This window comes from Arvicanthis niloticus, chromosome 12 (genome assembly GCF_011762505.2).
Source record: "Arvicanthis niloticus isolate mArvNil1 chromosome 12, mArvNil1.pat.X, whole genome shotgun sequence".
In the NCBI taxonomy this organism is placed as follows: Eukaryota; Metazoa; Chordata; class Mammalia; order Rodentia; family Muridae; genus Arvicanthis; species Arvicanthis niloticus.
In genome coordinates this window covers 71,585,837-71,601,660 of record NC_047669.1, presented here as the reverse complement: position 1 = coordinate 71,601,660, position 15,824 = coordinate 71,585,837, and the positions used below count along the sequence as shown (strand labels likewise).

Sequence of the window (15,824 nt, the reverse complement as noted above, 5' to 3'; positions counted from 1 at the left end):
GAAAGTGCTCACCTCATTTTAGTGGGTACCCTGGAGATGGCATGCAGCAGCCAGCATACACACAGCATCAAAATATGGACCAGTTTCAACCTCGAATGATGTCAATGCAGCAAGATACAATGCACCACCAGGTACACGCAGTTTTCTTGTATTGGCTTTTGTACTTCTGAGTGCTGCTGTCACTCCACAGGAGAACTGCAGCTCCAGTGAGGGCTGTGGAATGTGACTCTCTTGAGTTGCTTTTGATTTTAATTACAGGTTTATAAACATGACATCTTCATCTAATAATAATAGGTACTTTAGTTAAAATAATCTAGTGACATTGACCTTCTAAAGAAACCTAGTCACACAATTCTTTCCTTTGCTACAGTCTCTTTCCTGCATGCTGTGATGATCGGATACTATAGAGGGCTTTCCATTCTTAGTGTAGGTTGTGTTGGTAGTTTAGATTGTGCAACAAAAGCATGCATAGCACACCAGAGAGTTACAGGAAATACTGTTGGTTCACTTTGCTATGAATCTAAGTTAGGGGTGAGACTTTAAAAACAAAGCTCGTCCCCCTATTATATTCATTCTAGATAATCTGTGGGGATTTGTTTGATTTTTAATACTATAATTATTATTATTATGTACAACTAGTCTTGGGAAAACCTTTATAGCCTGTGTAAAAAGGGTGTCCAGATGAATCTTACTCTTGTCTGTATTTATCTTTGTATGGTTTCCAGATCATTATTTCATTTGGTAACATGTAACTAGTGCAGTGATTTCTAATGATTGCTAAGGAAGCCTGTTTAAATATGAAGTCAGTAAGTATAAGAATATACTGACAGTTTCTGAATGCTTATAAGTCATTCAGAAAGGTGGTTTGTGGCATGATTGGTTGTATTGGTGCTAGAACTAACTGTACATGCTGAAATAGCAGGTTGAGCTTTAACTCTGACTATTGTGATTTTTATTTGGAATTTTAAAAGTTAATTATGTCAGGAGGCCTTTTGGTAACATTTTTAGAATTATACACTTGATTGGGTGTGGTGTCAACACATAGCATAGCATTTGAGTGATTGAGACAGGAGGATTATAGGTGTCAGGCCAGCTTGGGCTGCACTATATAAGGCCATTGGTTTTTTGTTTGTTTGTTTGTTTGTTTTGCACTTGTTTCTGAGATCGAGTCTTGTGTGTGGCTGTTTCTCCATTTGTAGACCAGCCTGGTCTTCAGCTCATGGCAACTCTGAGAAACCAAGAAGCCATTTCTTACAGCCATTTTTCCTTCTAAAAGCTTAATTACTGTTAAAAAGCTGAAGGAAGACTATTTGCAGTCAAGCACCTCCTTAGCTGAGGTTAGCCTGTCATTGGCTAACCTTTATGTACCTTGTGTATATAAAGCTGCACCTTAAATCGCTGTTTAGAATTCTGAATGAGTTGCAGAATTTGTCAAGTATGTCATACTTGAATATATAATGATGGTTTAGAAAAAAATTACATATATAGAAAGTGGGTAGCTTTTCTCAATTAAAATGTATAGAAGTTTTTCAAAACTATTTTTTTTGTTGCTGGTACATAATAGCTTTAACTCTTTTTTTAAAATGAAAGGTTCCGATTCCTCCTAATGGACAGATGCCAGGATTTGGGCTTCTCTCTGCACCACCTCCATTTCCTCCCATGCCTCAGCCTGCCATGGCACAGCCTGGGATGCCTCAGCCTGCCATGGCACAGCCTGGGATGCCCCCGCCTGCCATGGCACAGCCCGGGATGCCCCCGCCTGCCATGGCACAGCCTGGGATGCCTCAGCCTGGCATGCCACAGCCCGGGATGCCACAGCCTGGGATGCCTCAGCCCGGGATGCCACAGCCTGGGATGCCTCAGCCTGCCATGGCACAGCCCGGGATGCCACAGCCTGCCATGGCACAGCCCGGGATGCCCCAGCCTGCCATGGCACAGCCTGGGATGCCCCAGCCTGCCATGGCACAGCCTGGGATTCCTCCAACTCCATCAGTACAGCCAACTTTTCAACCAACTTTTCAACCACAAAATGATCCCCATTCACAAAAGCCACATCCGCAGGTAATAATAGTTTCTTAGGTTGATTTACTCACTTGTTGTTTGTTTGTTCTTTTTGTTTCAGTGTGATTGAGATGTTTGGGCGCTCATTCACTGTCCTGGGTGCTCCAAGGGCTTAGTGCAGGGTCCATATGAGAGCACTGTCAAGTGTGGGGGTTGAGCTAGAGGAAAGAAGAGGTTCAACCAGTGCCTAGTTTACAGTGTTAGTTGGGGTTTAGTTAAAATGGTATGTGATTTATAAAAAGTAACTTCCACAAGTAGAGAACTTTCCCCTTAGTTTGCAAATACTGTGAAAGGTTTTTGGTTAATGGTGGCTAGCAATCATTTGATCCAAGAACCAAAAAATTAGTATGTGTATGTCTATCTTAGAATTTCTAAATTTCTGATTTTTTCCGATTTTTTTTTTTTTTTTAAAAGGAAATGGAGGTAGACCAGCCTTGTGTTACAGAGGTTAAGCGGCATGTGCCCGAGAGCAGAAAGTCGAGATCCAGGTCAGCATCCAGGTAACTTACAGGATGAGCTATGGCTCTGTGAGCTGAGCCTGAGACTGGGAAACCTGATTACGCTGTTTCTTGTTGTTAAATAGGGTCTTAAACTATAGCCCTGACTGGCAAGGAACTCAATGTGTAGACTTTTATGGCCTTGAATTCAGAGCAATCCACCTATCCTACCTTCCTGGTGCTTGGATTAAAGGGATGTCAACCATGCCCAGCTTTAGGTTTTTCTGATATTCAAAATGTTAACATTAAGAGTTGGTACATGAGGAGAAGGTATCAAAAATAATACTGATTTTTATTTTGTTTTTTAATTGCTTGCCTCATGTGTCTAAGGCCCTGGACTCAGTCATGAGCACTGCTTGAACTAGGTCTGGTATTGCATGCGTTTAATCCCAGCACTGGGGCATCAGAGGTTTGAGGCCAGCCTGGTATACACGAGGCCCTGCCTTGAGAAGACCAAAAAGGGGGAAAAAATGTTTTCAAGTCTACCTTACCCACATTTTGTTTGAGTGACTTAGTAGCTGAGTGGTGTGAGTGTGTGTGTGCGCGCGCGCGCGCGTGTTTGAATCAGGATGTGGCTCTCAGCTTCTTCTCCAGTACCACTCCTGCTGGCTGGCCTGCTCCCTGCCTCTATAAGCAAGCTCCCAGTTAAATGTGTCTCTCCTACAAGAGTTGCTTTGATCATGGAGTGATCGGGAGCTGTGAGTTCTGCACTGACGACAGAAGTGGAAATAGCATATTGAAATCACAGTTGACTGTGTTCTCCAGAGAAGAAAGGGATGGGAGCAGCAGTGTTCCCAGCCCTGAGCATGGAGATGGAATTGTGGGTAGTGTTAGAGATGCTAAACACAGAAGACAGTTACAAACCGTCAGCCTTATTTATTTTGTTTAAATTGTACCCTTGCATTCCCTGTTACTGAGTTCTCACAGACCCAAATGTTCACTCATGTATTTGTGGTTTTCCCTAAACTTACTATGTGCATCTTTCCCGTCTTTGTCTGTGCTCTCCGTCTCCTCATTAAAAATGCATTAGATCACCAAAGAGGAGGAGATCTAGGTCTGGCTCTAGGTCTCGGAGATCCCGCCACCGTCGGTCTCGGTCTCGGTCCAGGGATAGGCGTCGGCACTCACCTCGCTCTCGATCTCAGGAAAGACGGGATCGAGAAAAAGAGAGGGAGCGGCGGCAGAAAGGCCTCCCTCAGATCAAGTCAGAAACTGCGAGTGGTAAATAGTGAACCTGTCTTCATACTTACTTTACTTTTTTCATGTGGGTTTAAGATATTTTATGACTGTTAGCAAAGCTATAAATGATATGTTATCATTGTGGATGAGTTTGATTGTGTATCGGGCTTCTGAATATACATCTGACTTATGTACTGTACGTTCTTTCTAGTGCTTCTGTACACATAAGGTGTGTCTTTCCACAACTACTGCCCTCTCCGATGAAGATTCAATAGTTTATAGACTATTAGCTTGGTTGTCGTCGTTTTTAGAACATATATAAAGTAGGCATGTTCTCGTGTAAAACATTAACTGTTACAGTTTAAATCATAGTAGTGACCAGTGTCCTCGTTTTTAGAACATATATAAAGTAGGCATGTTCTCATGTAAAACATTAACTGTTACAGTTTAAATCATAGTAGTGACCAGTGGGTATTTGAAATGAGGGTCCAGCCTTGTTCTGCTCTGGCTGGCAGCTACATAGTCACTGCGGTTAGGGCCTGGGGCTTCATGGGCATTGTTAGGTCTAGTCACAGAGAGACTATTGCTTTTCCAGTGCTTGTGTCCTAGTTTAATTTCTAAATACCTACTTTTTTAAACTTTTAAATTTATATATACTTTATTAGTGGGATTTCCTATTTAAACTTTTGGCATTGTGATGCCGTGTAGTAGTGACACTTACTAATGTGCAGTGTTGCTGGATAAAGTGTTTTAATCACTAGTTTACTTTCAGTTTGTAGTACCACGCTGTGGGTGGGACAACTGGACAAAAGGACTACTCAGCAGGATGTTGCCAGTCTCCTGGAAGAGTTTGGTCCAATTGAATCAATTAATGTGAGTACTTACTGCCTTTGAGGGTGCTAGCTAAGCAAGGTGTGCACAGTTGTTTTTGAGTCTGGGGCCTTGAGCTCTCAGGTGCAAGTTCCCTTAACATTCAGTGCAGTAGCTGTTTCATGGACAGCGGTGTTTATGGTAAAATACCTTTCTAGGAAAGTAACAAAATTTGCACAGTTTAATTAAGACCAAACTTGAATTGCCAACATCTAACCCCAAGGGTTCTTTTTTTATCTTTGGTACTAGGCTTCTGTGGTGGTACTGGGCCTGAAACCTTGTGCATGTTCACAGTGCTTGGGCTCTCCCTTGGACTGCGAAGCACTGATGATGAGAAGGGGCATGGCTGGGACTCAGTAGTCTGACTTGTTCTTTGATTTGTTAGATGATTCCTCCCAGGGGTTGTGCCTATATTGTTATGGTTCATAGACAAGATGCATACCGTGCCCTGCAGAAACTGAGCCGAGGAAACTATAAAGTGAACCAGAAATCCATAAAGGTACATTTTAATCATTTATAAAAGGGCTTAATGTGAATATATTGTTGTTGGGGTTTTCTTTTCAACTGTAGCTTTTGCTGCTTGGGAATGGCTTGAGGCATAAAAACTACCCCGAAAAACTAACAACAAGAACATTAGTTGACATAAAGTTTTATGTAACAATTTTGTTATTTTTTTTTTAATGTAGTATTTTTATCAAGCTTTTCTTCTCCACCAGCTTTTTCCAGATCCCACCTTCCTCCCTAACTCTCCATGCCCACTTACCCCACCCCTACCCAGGTCTGGAAAACCACCAATAAAACGAAGATGAAAAGAACAGAAAACATCACACCCTCCTCAAAATCAGAAACCAAAACACACAAGCAAAAAGTCACTAAGACAAAAATGCCCTAAGTAGCTGGAGATAAAAAGTCTACCCCCACTCCCCCAAAAAAGAGTTTGTTTTGAGTTGTCCATGCACTACTGGGCATGGGGCCTGCTCTGAGGGTAATAAACCCAGTGAAGCTCCATTGGGAAAAAGTAATGTTTCTTTTGCAAGAAATGTCAATTTCAGTAACTTCTTGCTTAGAGGTGGGAACCTGTGCTGGCTTCTCCTTCTCTGAGCTGGCACCCTATCTGGCTTGAACCTGTACAGGATCTGTAGAAGCTGCCACGTCTCTGATTTCATAGGTGCATCAGTAACATTGGAGTTACCCAGGCCCTCTGGCTCTTAAATTTTTCCACCTTCTCTTCCACATAGTTCCTTGAACCCTGAGGGGAGGGTTTAATGAAGGTAACCCATTTAGGACTCCGGGTCTCTATTATTTCCTATCAATTGCAAGAAAAAGTTTCTCTGCTGCTGGCTAGGGCAGGCGCTATTGGGTGGGTACAGCACGATGTCATTAGGAGTCAGTTTTTTGCTAAGCTTAGAACTTTGTGTTTTGGTGTGTTGTGTTGTGTTGTATTGTGTTGTGTTTTGTAAGGAGACAGGGTTACTTTGTATAGCCCCTGGCTGACCTGGAACTTAGTCTGTAGACAAGGCTGGCCTCACAGAGATCTGCCTGTTTCTGCCTCCTCTGAGTATTGGGATTGAAGGTGTGCACCAGTACCACCCAGCTAACATAAAAATCTTATTCATACGATTTATTTTTTTAATAAAGTAGTAGGAGTTTAACACGGGTTCTTAGTGTATACTAGGTAACCATTATGCCTCCAATCACCTTATTTATTTACTTATGTACTTACTTAGAAACCAGTCTCATACAACCCATGCTGGCTTTGAACTTCTGATCTTCCTCCATCTTCCCTCTGAATACTGCAGCGTGCAGTGTCATGTCTACCTAGCCCTAATTTGTGCTTTAAAGATGTTTTCTAGTAAAATATCTTCTTATATAAGAATGTGGATATTCCACAACTTAAGGTTAGAATTAGCTGTGAAAAAAATATCAACAAAGGTAAAGAAAATTAGACAGCTGCCTTCCGAGGAGTCAGGTTCAGTGCTGCTGCAGTTCCTGCCTGGCTCCACTCTAACGTCCTCTGCAAATAGATGGTGCCATAGTTGTCCGAAAAGTGGTATCCAGTGTGCTGGGCTTCTCATTGATGAACTGGTTCTCTCTGCTGTGTGCTGACTGTGGTGAATGTGGAGAGATTTCTATCCTGGGACAGAGTGGGAAGACAGCAGAACCCTTAGTCTGATTAGGGAGGAAAATCTTAAGTACTGTCCAGGGTCAGCTAGTCCAGACTGCTCCTGGCTGCCTGTGACTCAGAGGAGTGCAGTGACGGGGAGTAGTGATGAGGGTTATGACCTTCCTCTTCATGTGTTTCCACCAATTGTAGATTGCCTGGGCCTTAAACAAAGGAATAAAGGCAGACTATAAACAGTATTGGGATGTTGAACTTGGTGTTACTTACATTCCGTGGGACAAAGTCAAAGCCGAGGAGCTGGAGAGTTTCTGTGAAGGAGGCATGTTGGACAGTGACACACTTAACCCAGGTAAGCAGACAGGTCATGGTCATGTGACAAGTCAAATGTAAGTTTATGTTTTGCTTAAGTCCTGCCTCTCTTGAAAACTGAAGACACTGTGATCTTTCTCTGTATAACATGGTTAGTGGAGAAGTACAGAGACTGTAGATATGGCAGAGGCTCATGGTTAAGTAGACCTTTGCACTGGAAACAGACTACTTAGTCTCCATTGCACATCATTGGTACAAGCTGACCGATGCACTGTCCCCAGATCAGAACACTTTGAGCACCAGAAAGCATCATCTCTTGATTAGAGATACTGTACTCGTAAGATATGATGGCATTCAACTCTATTATGTTTTAATCCATGCTTCAGAAATAATTTCTGTAGAAAAATGTAAATATCCAGAGAAGACTCACTCACAAGTGTATTAGACCAGGAAGTTGAGTTGTTCGTGGACATAAATATTACAAGTGTCGAGTTATTAGTGAGATTGCTGTGGGAATAAAGGATGTGTACATGGTTGACAACCAAAAGCAGGGGATGCCCCCTCCTCGGATGATACTCATGCTTTCACTTAAAGGGAAAGTATTGTATTTCTCTTCAGGCAAAGAAGCCTACCATGTTCAGACATGTGTTCATGGCCAGGATAAAAAGATTAAGCCAGTGGAATCCTGGAAGTAGTGGTCCTAGGAGGTTTTAGTGATGTCATAGAAGATTAGTAATCTGTAAAGCCCTGGAATACAGAATGGAAAGATAACTTTCTGAAGTTTCCTTCCTTAGAAGATACTAAAGAGCCAGGCAGTGGTGGCACATGCCTTTAATCCCAGCACTTGGGAGGCAGAGGCAGGTGGATTTCTGAGTTCGAAGCCAGCCTGGTCTACAGAGTGAGTTCCAGGACAGCCAGGGCTATACAGAGAAACCCTGTCTCGAAAAAACAAAAAGAAAAGAAAAGAAAAGAAAAAAGATACCAAAGAGGTGGAAGGGCTCTCAGTTTTTACTATTAGGGAGTGACAGAGGAGAGCTGTTAGAACTGGGCATGTCTGCTGGATCCATCTGTTTACCCAATTACTAAAAATAGTAACGGGAATTTGTTTAGTGAAGCTAATATTTTCTATAATTTTCATCTCTATATTTAAAGTTATATATGAAAACAGTAAAAACTTATTGTTAAATTTCTTTAATTCGCAGATTGGAAAGGCATCCCCAAGAAGCCTGAAAATGAAGTTGCCCAGAATGGAGGTGCAGAAGCCTCCCACACAGAACCAGTGTCACCCATACCTAAGCCTGTGCCTGTGCCTGTCCCTCCCATTCCTGTTCCTGCTCCTATAACAGTGCCACCTCCACAGGTAAGATATTGAGAACATGGTTTAAACCTTCAAAGGTCTGAAAGATTGCTTTTAAAATCTTACTATTCTGTCTAAAAAGTGAGTAGACAGGCATCGTATTTTTCCCTGTTTGGGTATTAAATCTATTTGTAAATTCCGTTTTTTTTTTTTTTTTTTTTTCATAAATGTTAATAAAACCAGATTAAATTTAGATTGTTTCACAAGTGTGTGGATTATTCAGTACCCTTGATTTATATTGTCCTAGAGATGGAAATCCAAAACTACTATGCATATGTTATTTTGCTTATTGGGGCTTCGTTCTTTAGGGAGTTACTATGTTCTGAACTCACATACACATATACCTAGATCCCGGCTGCTTTGTGGAAGATGGAATCACTTCATATTTGTTGGCTGTGTTGTTGTTGTTGTTGTTGTTGTTGTTGTTGATAGGCTGGTTGGTTTTTTCAAGACAAGGTCTTGCCATGTAGCCCAGGCTACCCTCAAACTTGCATTTTTCTCTCAGCTTCCTAAGTGCTAATACTACATGACCACCTACCTAGCTTATTGGTAGTTTAAAAACTACCATTTGCATTTGTTAGGTGTTTGGTACATGTCAGACACCATCACTGAACGTGTACTCATTCCTCTTCCTCATCTCTATTTTTGCGCCCAAGATTCAACCCAATGCATTTACCACCAGGTACACTGACTTGACTGAGAGTACTCTTTTATTATTTAATGTCATACTTATTTCAAGTTGGCATGTTTCCAATTTAGAAAGCTTAAATAACCAGGAAGGCAGTAGAGACCATTTGACTCTAGGGTCATTAATCTTAGCCTACTACATAAATCGCCAGCTATCCTTTCTTTAGATCTGTTGTAGGCTGTCAGAACATTAATTGATGCCAGTCAGGATAGCTGTCTTACAGGAGAGAGCAGAACTTAGAGTTACAGCATTTAAGTGGGCACAGCTTGCCTATGATCTTTTTATTCTAATAAATGTAGTTATATAGTAAAAATTTCAAAGCACCTGCTTTTATTTTCTCGGCACACATAGGCTGTATTTGAGAGCAGCTAAGTATGTTTTTCTTTTTCTTTCCAGGTCCCAGCACATCAGCCGGGCCCTCCTGTTGTTGGTGCTCTGCAGCCGCCCGCATTCACTCCTCCCCTAGGAATCCCCCCTCCAGGCTTCGGCCCTGGTGTTCCTCCTCCTCCACCTCCTCCTCCTCCATTTTTGCGCCCAGGATTCAACCCAATGCATTTACCACCAGGTACACCGACTTGACTGAGAGGACTCTTTTAGGCTCTGAGATAAAGTCATGTAGCAGGAGCTGACATGATTGTTTTTATTCTAGGTTTTCTTCCTCCTGGACCCCCACCTCCTATAACTCCACCAGTGTCCATTCCTCCACCTCACACTCCACCAATAAGCATCCCAAACTGTAAGCATGTCTTTCCTCTATGCTGACTTGACGTCTTGGAGTTGGGTAGGAGGGAAAGTGAAAAAATAGGAGGGTCTGTAGTCTGGTTGCAGATTGCTGACCGGGAGCATGACTAATCACTCAGCTTCACATGTCAATGTGATTATTCCTTAGCTACTATCGCTGGTATAAATGAAGAGACTACAAAAGACTTATCTATTGGAAATCCCATTCCAACAGTGGTGTCTGGGGCTAGAGGAAATGCCGAGTCTGGTGACAGTGCGAAAATGTATGGTTCTGCTGGGCCACCTGCTGCACCCACGAATCTGCCCACCCCTCCTGTAACCCAGCCTGTTTCACTGCTTGGTAAGTTAATTATTCTTTTATTTTTATTGTTACTTTTTTTCCCCCTTCAAGTTTGGCTTTTTAAAAATACTGTGAATTTTGGCAAAGTAACCCCCAGTGCAATGTTCCTTTGAGGAAGATCTTAAATGACATGTGCAGTTGTTCTTACCAGGTGACCTTATGCCTAGGTGTCCTGAATAAAGCATTTCCATCTGCATGTGTTAATTTGGCATATAAATTTGATTAATTTCTGTGAAAGGAATTGTTACAATTATGTTCTTGATTAATATGATTCCATCCTTCCCGCTCTAGCAGCTGCTTCCTTGTCGCTATGTCTCTCTTATCTGTCTGAAACTCCTGGACTTTGGGAGTTTTTAAAGTACATAGACTGACAAATACATATCTATGATAATCCTAGCAGAATGGTATTTTCTGATGAGGGCTGTGAGGTGAGGGGAAGCTGAGGCCTTTCTCACTGGCTCCTTGTGTTTCTTCTGCTGGAGTTGCTCCTCTCTACAGCCTCAGCACCACAGTCAGGGAGGGACAGCCTAGAGGCGCTACAGCTGTCCTTATGGGACTGACTTGCTGCAAGTCATATAGTTTTTGTAATAGACCATCTTTTAAGGTAATAAATCATATTTGAAGTGATATTACCAAATATAAATAACATTTGATTCTCCTAATGGGAAGTTAGTTCTTGGGAGTGTGAGTTTTCTTTTTAGAGGTGAACGTGTGTGTGCACATTAGCTCTCAGAACCCTATGTAGCTTTAGAAAAGAATCAGTTGGCGACCTGAGATACGGGACTGGGGATATTGATTTCAGATAAAGCACTTTAGTCTTCACCAAGATCTTCTGGACTGAAATGTTCTTCTCTGTGCGTGAACCTCATTTATAATAAACGTGCCAACTTCTTTTTAAATGGCTGTACTGCCTTTGTTCAGGCTGCACTTTATGGCATATAATGAACTTTGAATTTCCTTAGTAACAGGGAAAAGAATGTCAGAGAAGGCTCTGGGAAGGTGATTTGTTTAATGACGGGCGGGTGCTTCAAGGATTACCCTGTATGGGGATGGCAGAGAGGCACCGCGGGATGGGACGCCAGCATTGTCTGGCTCACTTGGATAGGACGTTTTTCGTATTTCTACCGTGCTTACCTGAGAATCTTAGAGTCTGAATCAGATGCAGTTTTTAATGAGCCCTGCCTCCACATCCTTTCCACCTGTGCACCTCTCTGACTCAGAAACCCATCTTGTCTAAGGTCTGTAGTTGTCAGGATGCCTGGGACTGACAAAGTTGTACGTTTGTGATTTTTCCTTTGGACTCCAAAACTTCACTGAATGAGTAGAAATTTTTTTATAATCTCCAATAGTTTGCTAGCCACTGTGTATAAGTACTCCTTTTTGGAGTGAGTGCCTGCCTCTATCTACCCAAGGTCCTGAAGACCCTGCCCTTTACCTCTAAGCTTTAACCTTTGCAGTCAACATGAAATAAAACAAAACAAGTTTGTAAGCTTCAGAGTTTAATGTGGTAAGCACAGCACGGCTGAAGAACACCGAATCCCCTTCCACGGTTTTCGTTGCCTATTGGCCTTTCTGTGTGTCCTCCCCCTCACAGGATGGAAGGTCATGAGAGGTCACTGGTTGCCATGAGTTAGGGGGGTAGGCAAATGAGTGACTTTTAATAATACAGGGCTCTCCCCTTTTGATCATCTTTGTCTATAAGTTTTAAGACAAAGTTTGAAATTTGAAGGTAGTTTCAAATCCTAGAAGGTTTAAAATTTGATATGATAAAAATGGAAACTATTTTAGTAATATAAGTACTTTACACTAACATTGAATAGTCTAGTTTCCGTTAACAGAAGGAAAATCTTGTGCATGCCTTCAGTCAGAAATCTGGAAACATGCCGGGCTTTGTGGCACTGTACACCCAGAACTCGGGAGGCTGCGGTCCAGGGATCTTGAGTTGGAGACCAGCCTGAGCTACATAGCAAGCCCCTGTCTCTAAGAAAAAAATCTTGAAACAACAAAGATAGTCACATAAACCTTGACCTTTCAGAGATAAAAGCTTTGGTTTTCTTATCACAAAGGTTTAATCAAAAGTTTAATATGAAAACATTCTTGACCTGATTTTCACATTGTAGTAGAGCAAGCCCTCTGAAGAGGTGAGTGGGTGTCCACCCTGATCTGCCATTTTACTTGGTCCAGGGCTTCTGGCGGGATAGTACTAGTCTCTTACCCTCCCATTCCAGCATCTTCTCTGGCCTTCGTTTGCCATCTCACATTGTCATCTATCACAAGAATCACAAAGGAAGCTGATCCTTGGACATATCTGTCACCAGTAAATGTTAAAGTGCTCACCCATACCTCCTCCTGCCTGACAGGGGTGAGCTTTTTTTAAGAAGTGAGGTATTTTTGTTGTTGCTGCTGTTGTTTCCATGTGCATTCAAATAAAGGAGAATTTATTCAAAAGCATCACAGTTCCACCACTTTGATTGAGGAACGCAAGAATCCCACTATGGTGTCTCAGTACCAGTGGACCACGAGCTGGGTGCAGGTGTTATCAGTCCCCCTTGTGGGAACTTAGGGACTAGGTGTTCCCTCTTTCCTTGGTGCTCTGATGTTTCCTTGAGTCTGTAAAAAGAGATGCTCTGTTGACCAGAACACTAAACCTAGAGGCTAATGCCGAAGTGCCATTTCCTCGTCTGTAAAGGGGGAATACATGGACACACCAGGGAGTGGTGACAAGTCAGTGGCTAACACACAGAATGCCTGCCACCTGGGAGGCACTTAGCTGTCACAGGTAAGGAACGGAACGGTAGGTGCACTGAGGACTGAGGACATCTAGAGACCAGTGCTGTCTCCACAGTCTGCTGATGCTGCTGGGCTCTGACTCATAAGCTCTTGTGTGTTCTCAAGTAGAAAGTGCGCTGTGAACAACAGCCTATCTTTGTATAGTTGCTTGTGCATTTTAAGGTACATAAGACTAGGTCACAGGTATTCAAGCTCCACTATTTGACATACTCAGACAATATGTTAAATCATAGCATCACTCAGTATTGCAGGCCTTCCTGTAATAGATATCCAATAGTGTTCTTGCCATGTGTAACTGACATGTTATTTCTAATGCCAGTAGTTTTGAAGCAGCACAGGCTTACTGGATGTTACGCAGACCAAAGTTTCACGTTGAGGCCTAGCTGTGATGGGAAGACAGTGGAGTGCCTTGGGGTTATTCGCTATTGAGAACTTTCTGTCATCAGATTTGACTTTGAATGTTAGTTTGGAGATAACAGCCTGCTGCTAGAGATGAGATTAGTTGCCCCTTCTCCCCGCCCCCCCAAAAAACCTAACAACTCTGAATTTGGAAGGACCTAAGTTTCCATCATATTTTTGAGAACATTTTGATTCTTTTAATAGCACTGATCATTTGAAAGTATAAATGACTAGGCATACAACCATTAATCGTTCGTTATTACTTGATTTTAAAGAGTACTAGATTTAGTATCTCATGGGCCAAAGTAGCCAAAACCCATAGTGCTTTGTCAAAGCTAAGTCTGGCATCTGCAGTTGTCAGTCATCTAGGAGAGAAGATGGATGGTGGCAGTCCCGGTCTTTCTTTTGATTGTATAAACATCTGTGTTTGCCTTTTGGAACCTTTGTATGATTTGTATTGCTAATATGATGTACAGCATATTTATTAAAAAGTTAATTGTAAATGTAAAGTTTGGGTTACTTTGGTGTTCCAAACAATAAAAAAAAAAAATACACAAAAAATGTGTTTGTGTTACCTATCTGTCCTGTGTTACAAGGATGTCCAGAATATGTTTCAAGATGCAAACTCTACCAACTGGAATTGATTCCTTTTGTGGGACAGTAACGTCTTCTTCAGACAGACACATCACTTGTCTATTCCTGTCACAAATGGATTCTTGTTCTCACCCTTCCTGCTTTTGTCACACAACTGCAGATGGTGACGTTTATAAATGACATCTCACTTCTGAGAGTAATCTTAAAAAATGTAAGGTTACTTTTTCCTTGTTATAAGTCAAGGCAGTTTTAAAGCAAGACTCACACGGTGATGGCTTGTTAGCTGAGTTGCTGGTATATAGATTGGCACACTTCGGTCCCTACATAGCTGCAGCAGGCATTGAGTTGATCTCAGACTAAGGCTTCTCAAGAAAAAAATGAGGATTCAATTGGTTTGTAAATTATATAAAATACATTGGTTTTATATTGTATTAAGAGCCCTAAAATGTACCTACAAGATTAATAGTTTTACCTCTATTTTGGTATTGTTTGAAAATGGGTATTTGATTTCTGATCGTTTAGCTATAGATTTCTCTGCTTAGTCTCTGTCTTGAACTTTATAATTTTTAAAACTAGTAATTTTAAACAATATTTAAATTAGAACACCCAATCTGTTATTTGTATACCAGTCATTAATATTGAATAAGAACAGACTATCAAGAGAAAAATAGAGAAATTATATTTTTTAAAAGAGTAATACGTAGTTTTTTAAAAACAATTCTGCATTTTAATACTTTTATACCAAACTTTAATATGATTATACTAAATTACAAGCTAGGAGGATATACCAAAAAGCCCATTGACACTGTCTTGTAAAAGTGTTCTTTTGAAAGCCTTAAGTACCCACCTAACTGTTGTGCCAGTAGTTGCTTGGAAATGTTTGTTACAGTGCCTTCAGCTTAATATATACAATGTTTCATGAAGGATACAAAAGTAATGTTACTCTGTGACAGAAATTTGCCTAGGATATGAATTTTTATACATTAATACAACATGTTATCTCAAAAGGCAAAGCACTCAAACAGAACATGAGGAAAATTTTATATAAAACCTCTGGGTGCTACATTGTCTCCACTTCCCCTGAGGCTGTCATTACCAGCCTGGTGTTAATTAGCCAGAAGTAAGCCTTGCCCCTTCTTTCTGGGGGACACCTTGCGAGTGGGAGAGCAGAAACTTGGGAATCTAGATAGAATTTCATAGACACAGGTGACTCTAGCTCACACCGAAAATAGAACTGCCTACAGAAAGTTGAGTAATTCAAGGTTAACTTGTATCAAGTTATTACCCAGTAGTGAAACTCCTCATTGTAAGTCATAGTTATTGGATCTATCCCTTACCTTGAAGTACTTACAGCAAGTAGCACATGGATTAATTTTTAAAAATAGCTATAAGTGGTGTAGGCTAATTAGCCATATAATGTCTATTATTTTGTTTAGAAAATTCAGAGCATCTTTAAAAGATTCCTGACACTCAGATTTCATTTAAAATTCTTGCATCAATATATAGCATGCCATTTGCTAAAGTAGGTGAGACAAAGAGTTCGTGGTGGCATGTAAGGTCCTGTTTGTAACAGTGAATGAAATGTGTTCTCTCTCAGTCTTGAAAACTAGCTCCTTAAGTCTTCACCACAATCCACTGCAAGCATTGCCTGGGGTATTCTCTAAGGAAAACCCCATAAATACTGTGAATTGGGGAAATTAGGTGAGGAAACCCACATGTTGATTGTATTCCCATGTCAGCTTTCTGAAGGTAGGATAGCAAAACAGAAATGCCTTTTGTTGATTGGTTGATTAAATACATGTATATAGATTTACCTACAGATCATCAGGGATTGGTTGACAAATTAAGGGTCATTGGAGTGGACTGGAGGGAGACAT

At 41.3% G+C, this 15,824-nt stretch overlaps 1 protein-coding gene across 6 annotated transcripts in view; it reads left to right on the top strand.

The window, feature by feature from the left end:
• The window catches only part of Scaf4 (SR-related CTD associated factor 4), a 58,443-nt gene that overhangs the window by 31,747 nt on the left and 10,872 nt on the right, over window positions 1-15,824 (top strand). For 2 of the 6 annotated variants that reach the window (XM_076943121.1, XM_034515756.2), the window contains 11 exons: window positions 23-131; window positions 1,591-2,061; window positions 2,476-2,549; window positions 3,589-3,779; window positions 4,510-4,610; window positions 4,993-5,106; window positions 6,922-7,078; window positions 8,241-8,398; window positions 9,480-9,648; window positions 9,733-9,819; window positions 9,973-10,164. In XM_076943121.1, the coding sequence (XP_076799236.1) occupies window positions 23-131; window positions 1,591-2,061; window positions 2,476-2,549; window positions 3,589-3,779; window positions 4,510-4,610; window positions 4,993-5,106; window positions 6,922-7,078; window positions 8,241-8,398; window positions 9,480-9,648; window positions 9,733-9,819; window positions 9,973-10,164 (1,823 nt within the window). Of the gene's footprint in view, window positions 1-22; window positions 132-1,590; window positions 2,062-2,475; window positions 2,562-3,588; window positions 3,780-4,509; window positions 4,611-4,992; window positions 5,107-6,921; window positions 7,079-8,240; window positions 8,399-9,479; window positions 9,649-9,732; window positions 9,820-9,972; window positions 10,165-15,824 lie in introns of all 6 variants that reach the window. The other 4 variants (XM_076943119.1, XM_034515754.2, XM_034515758.2 and 1 more) reach the window with 3 other exon arrangements.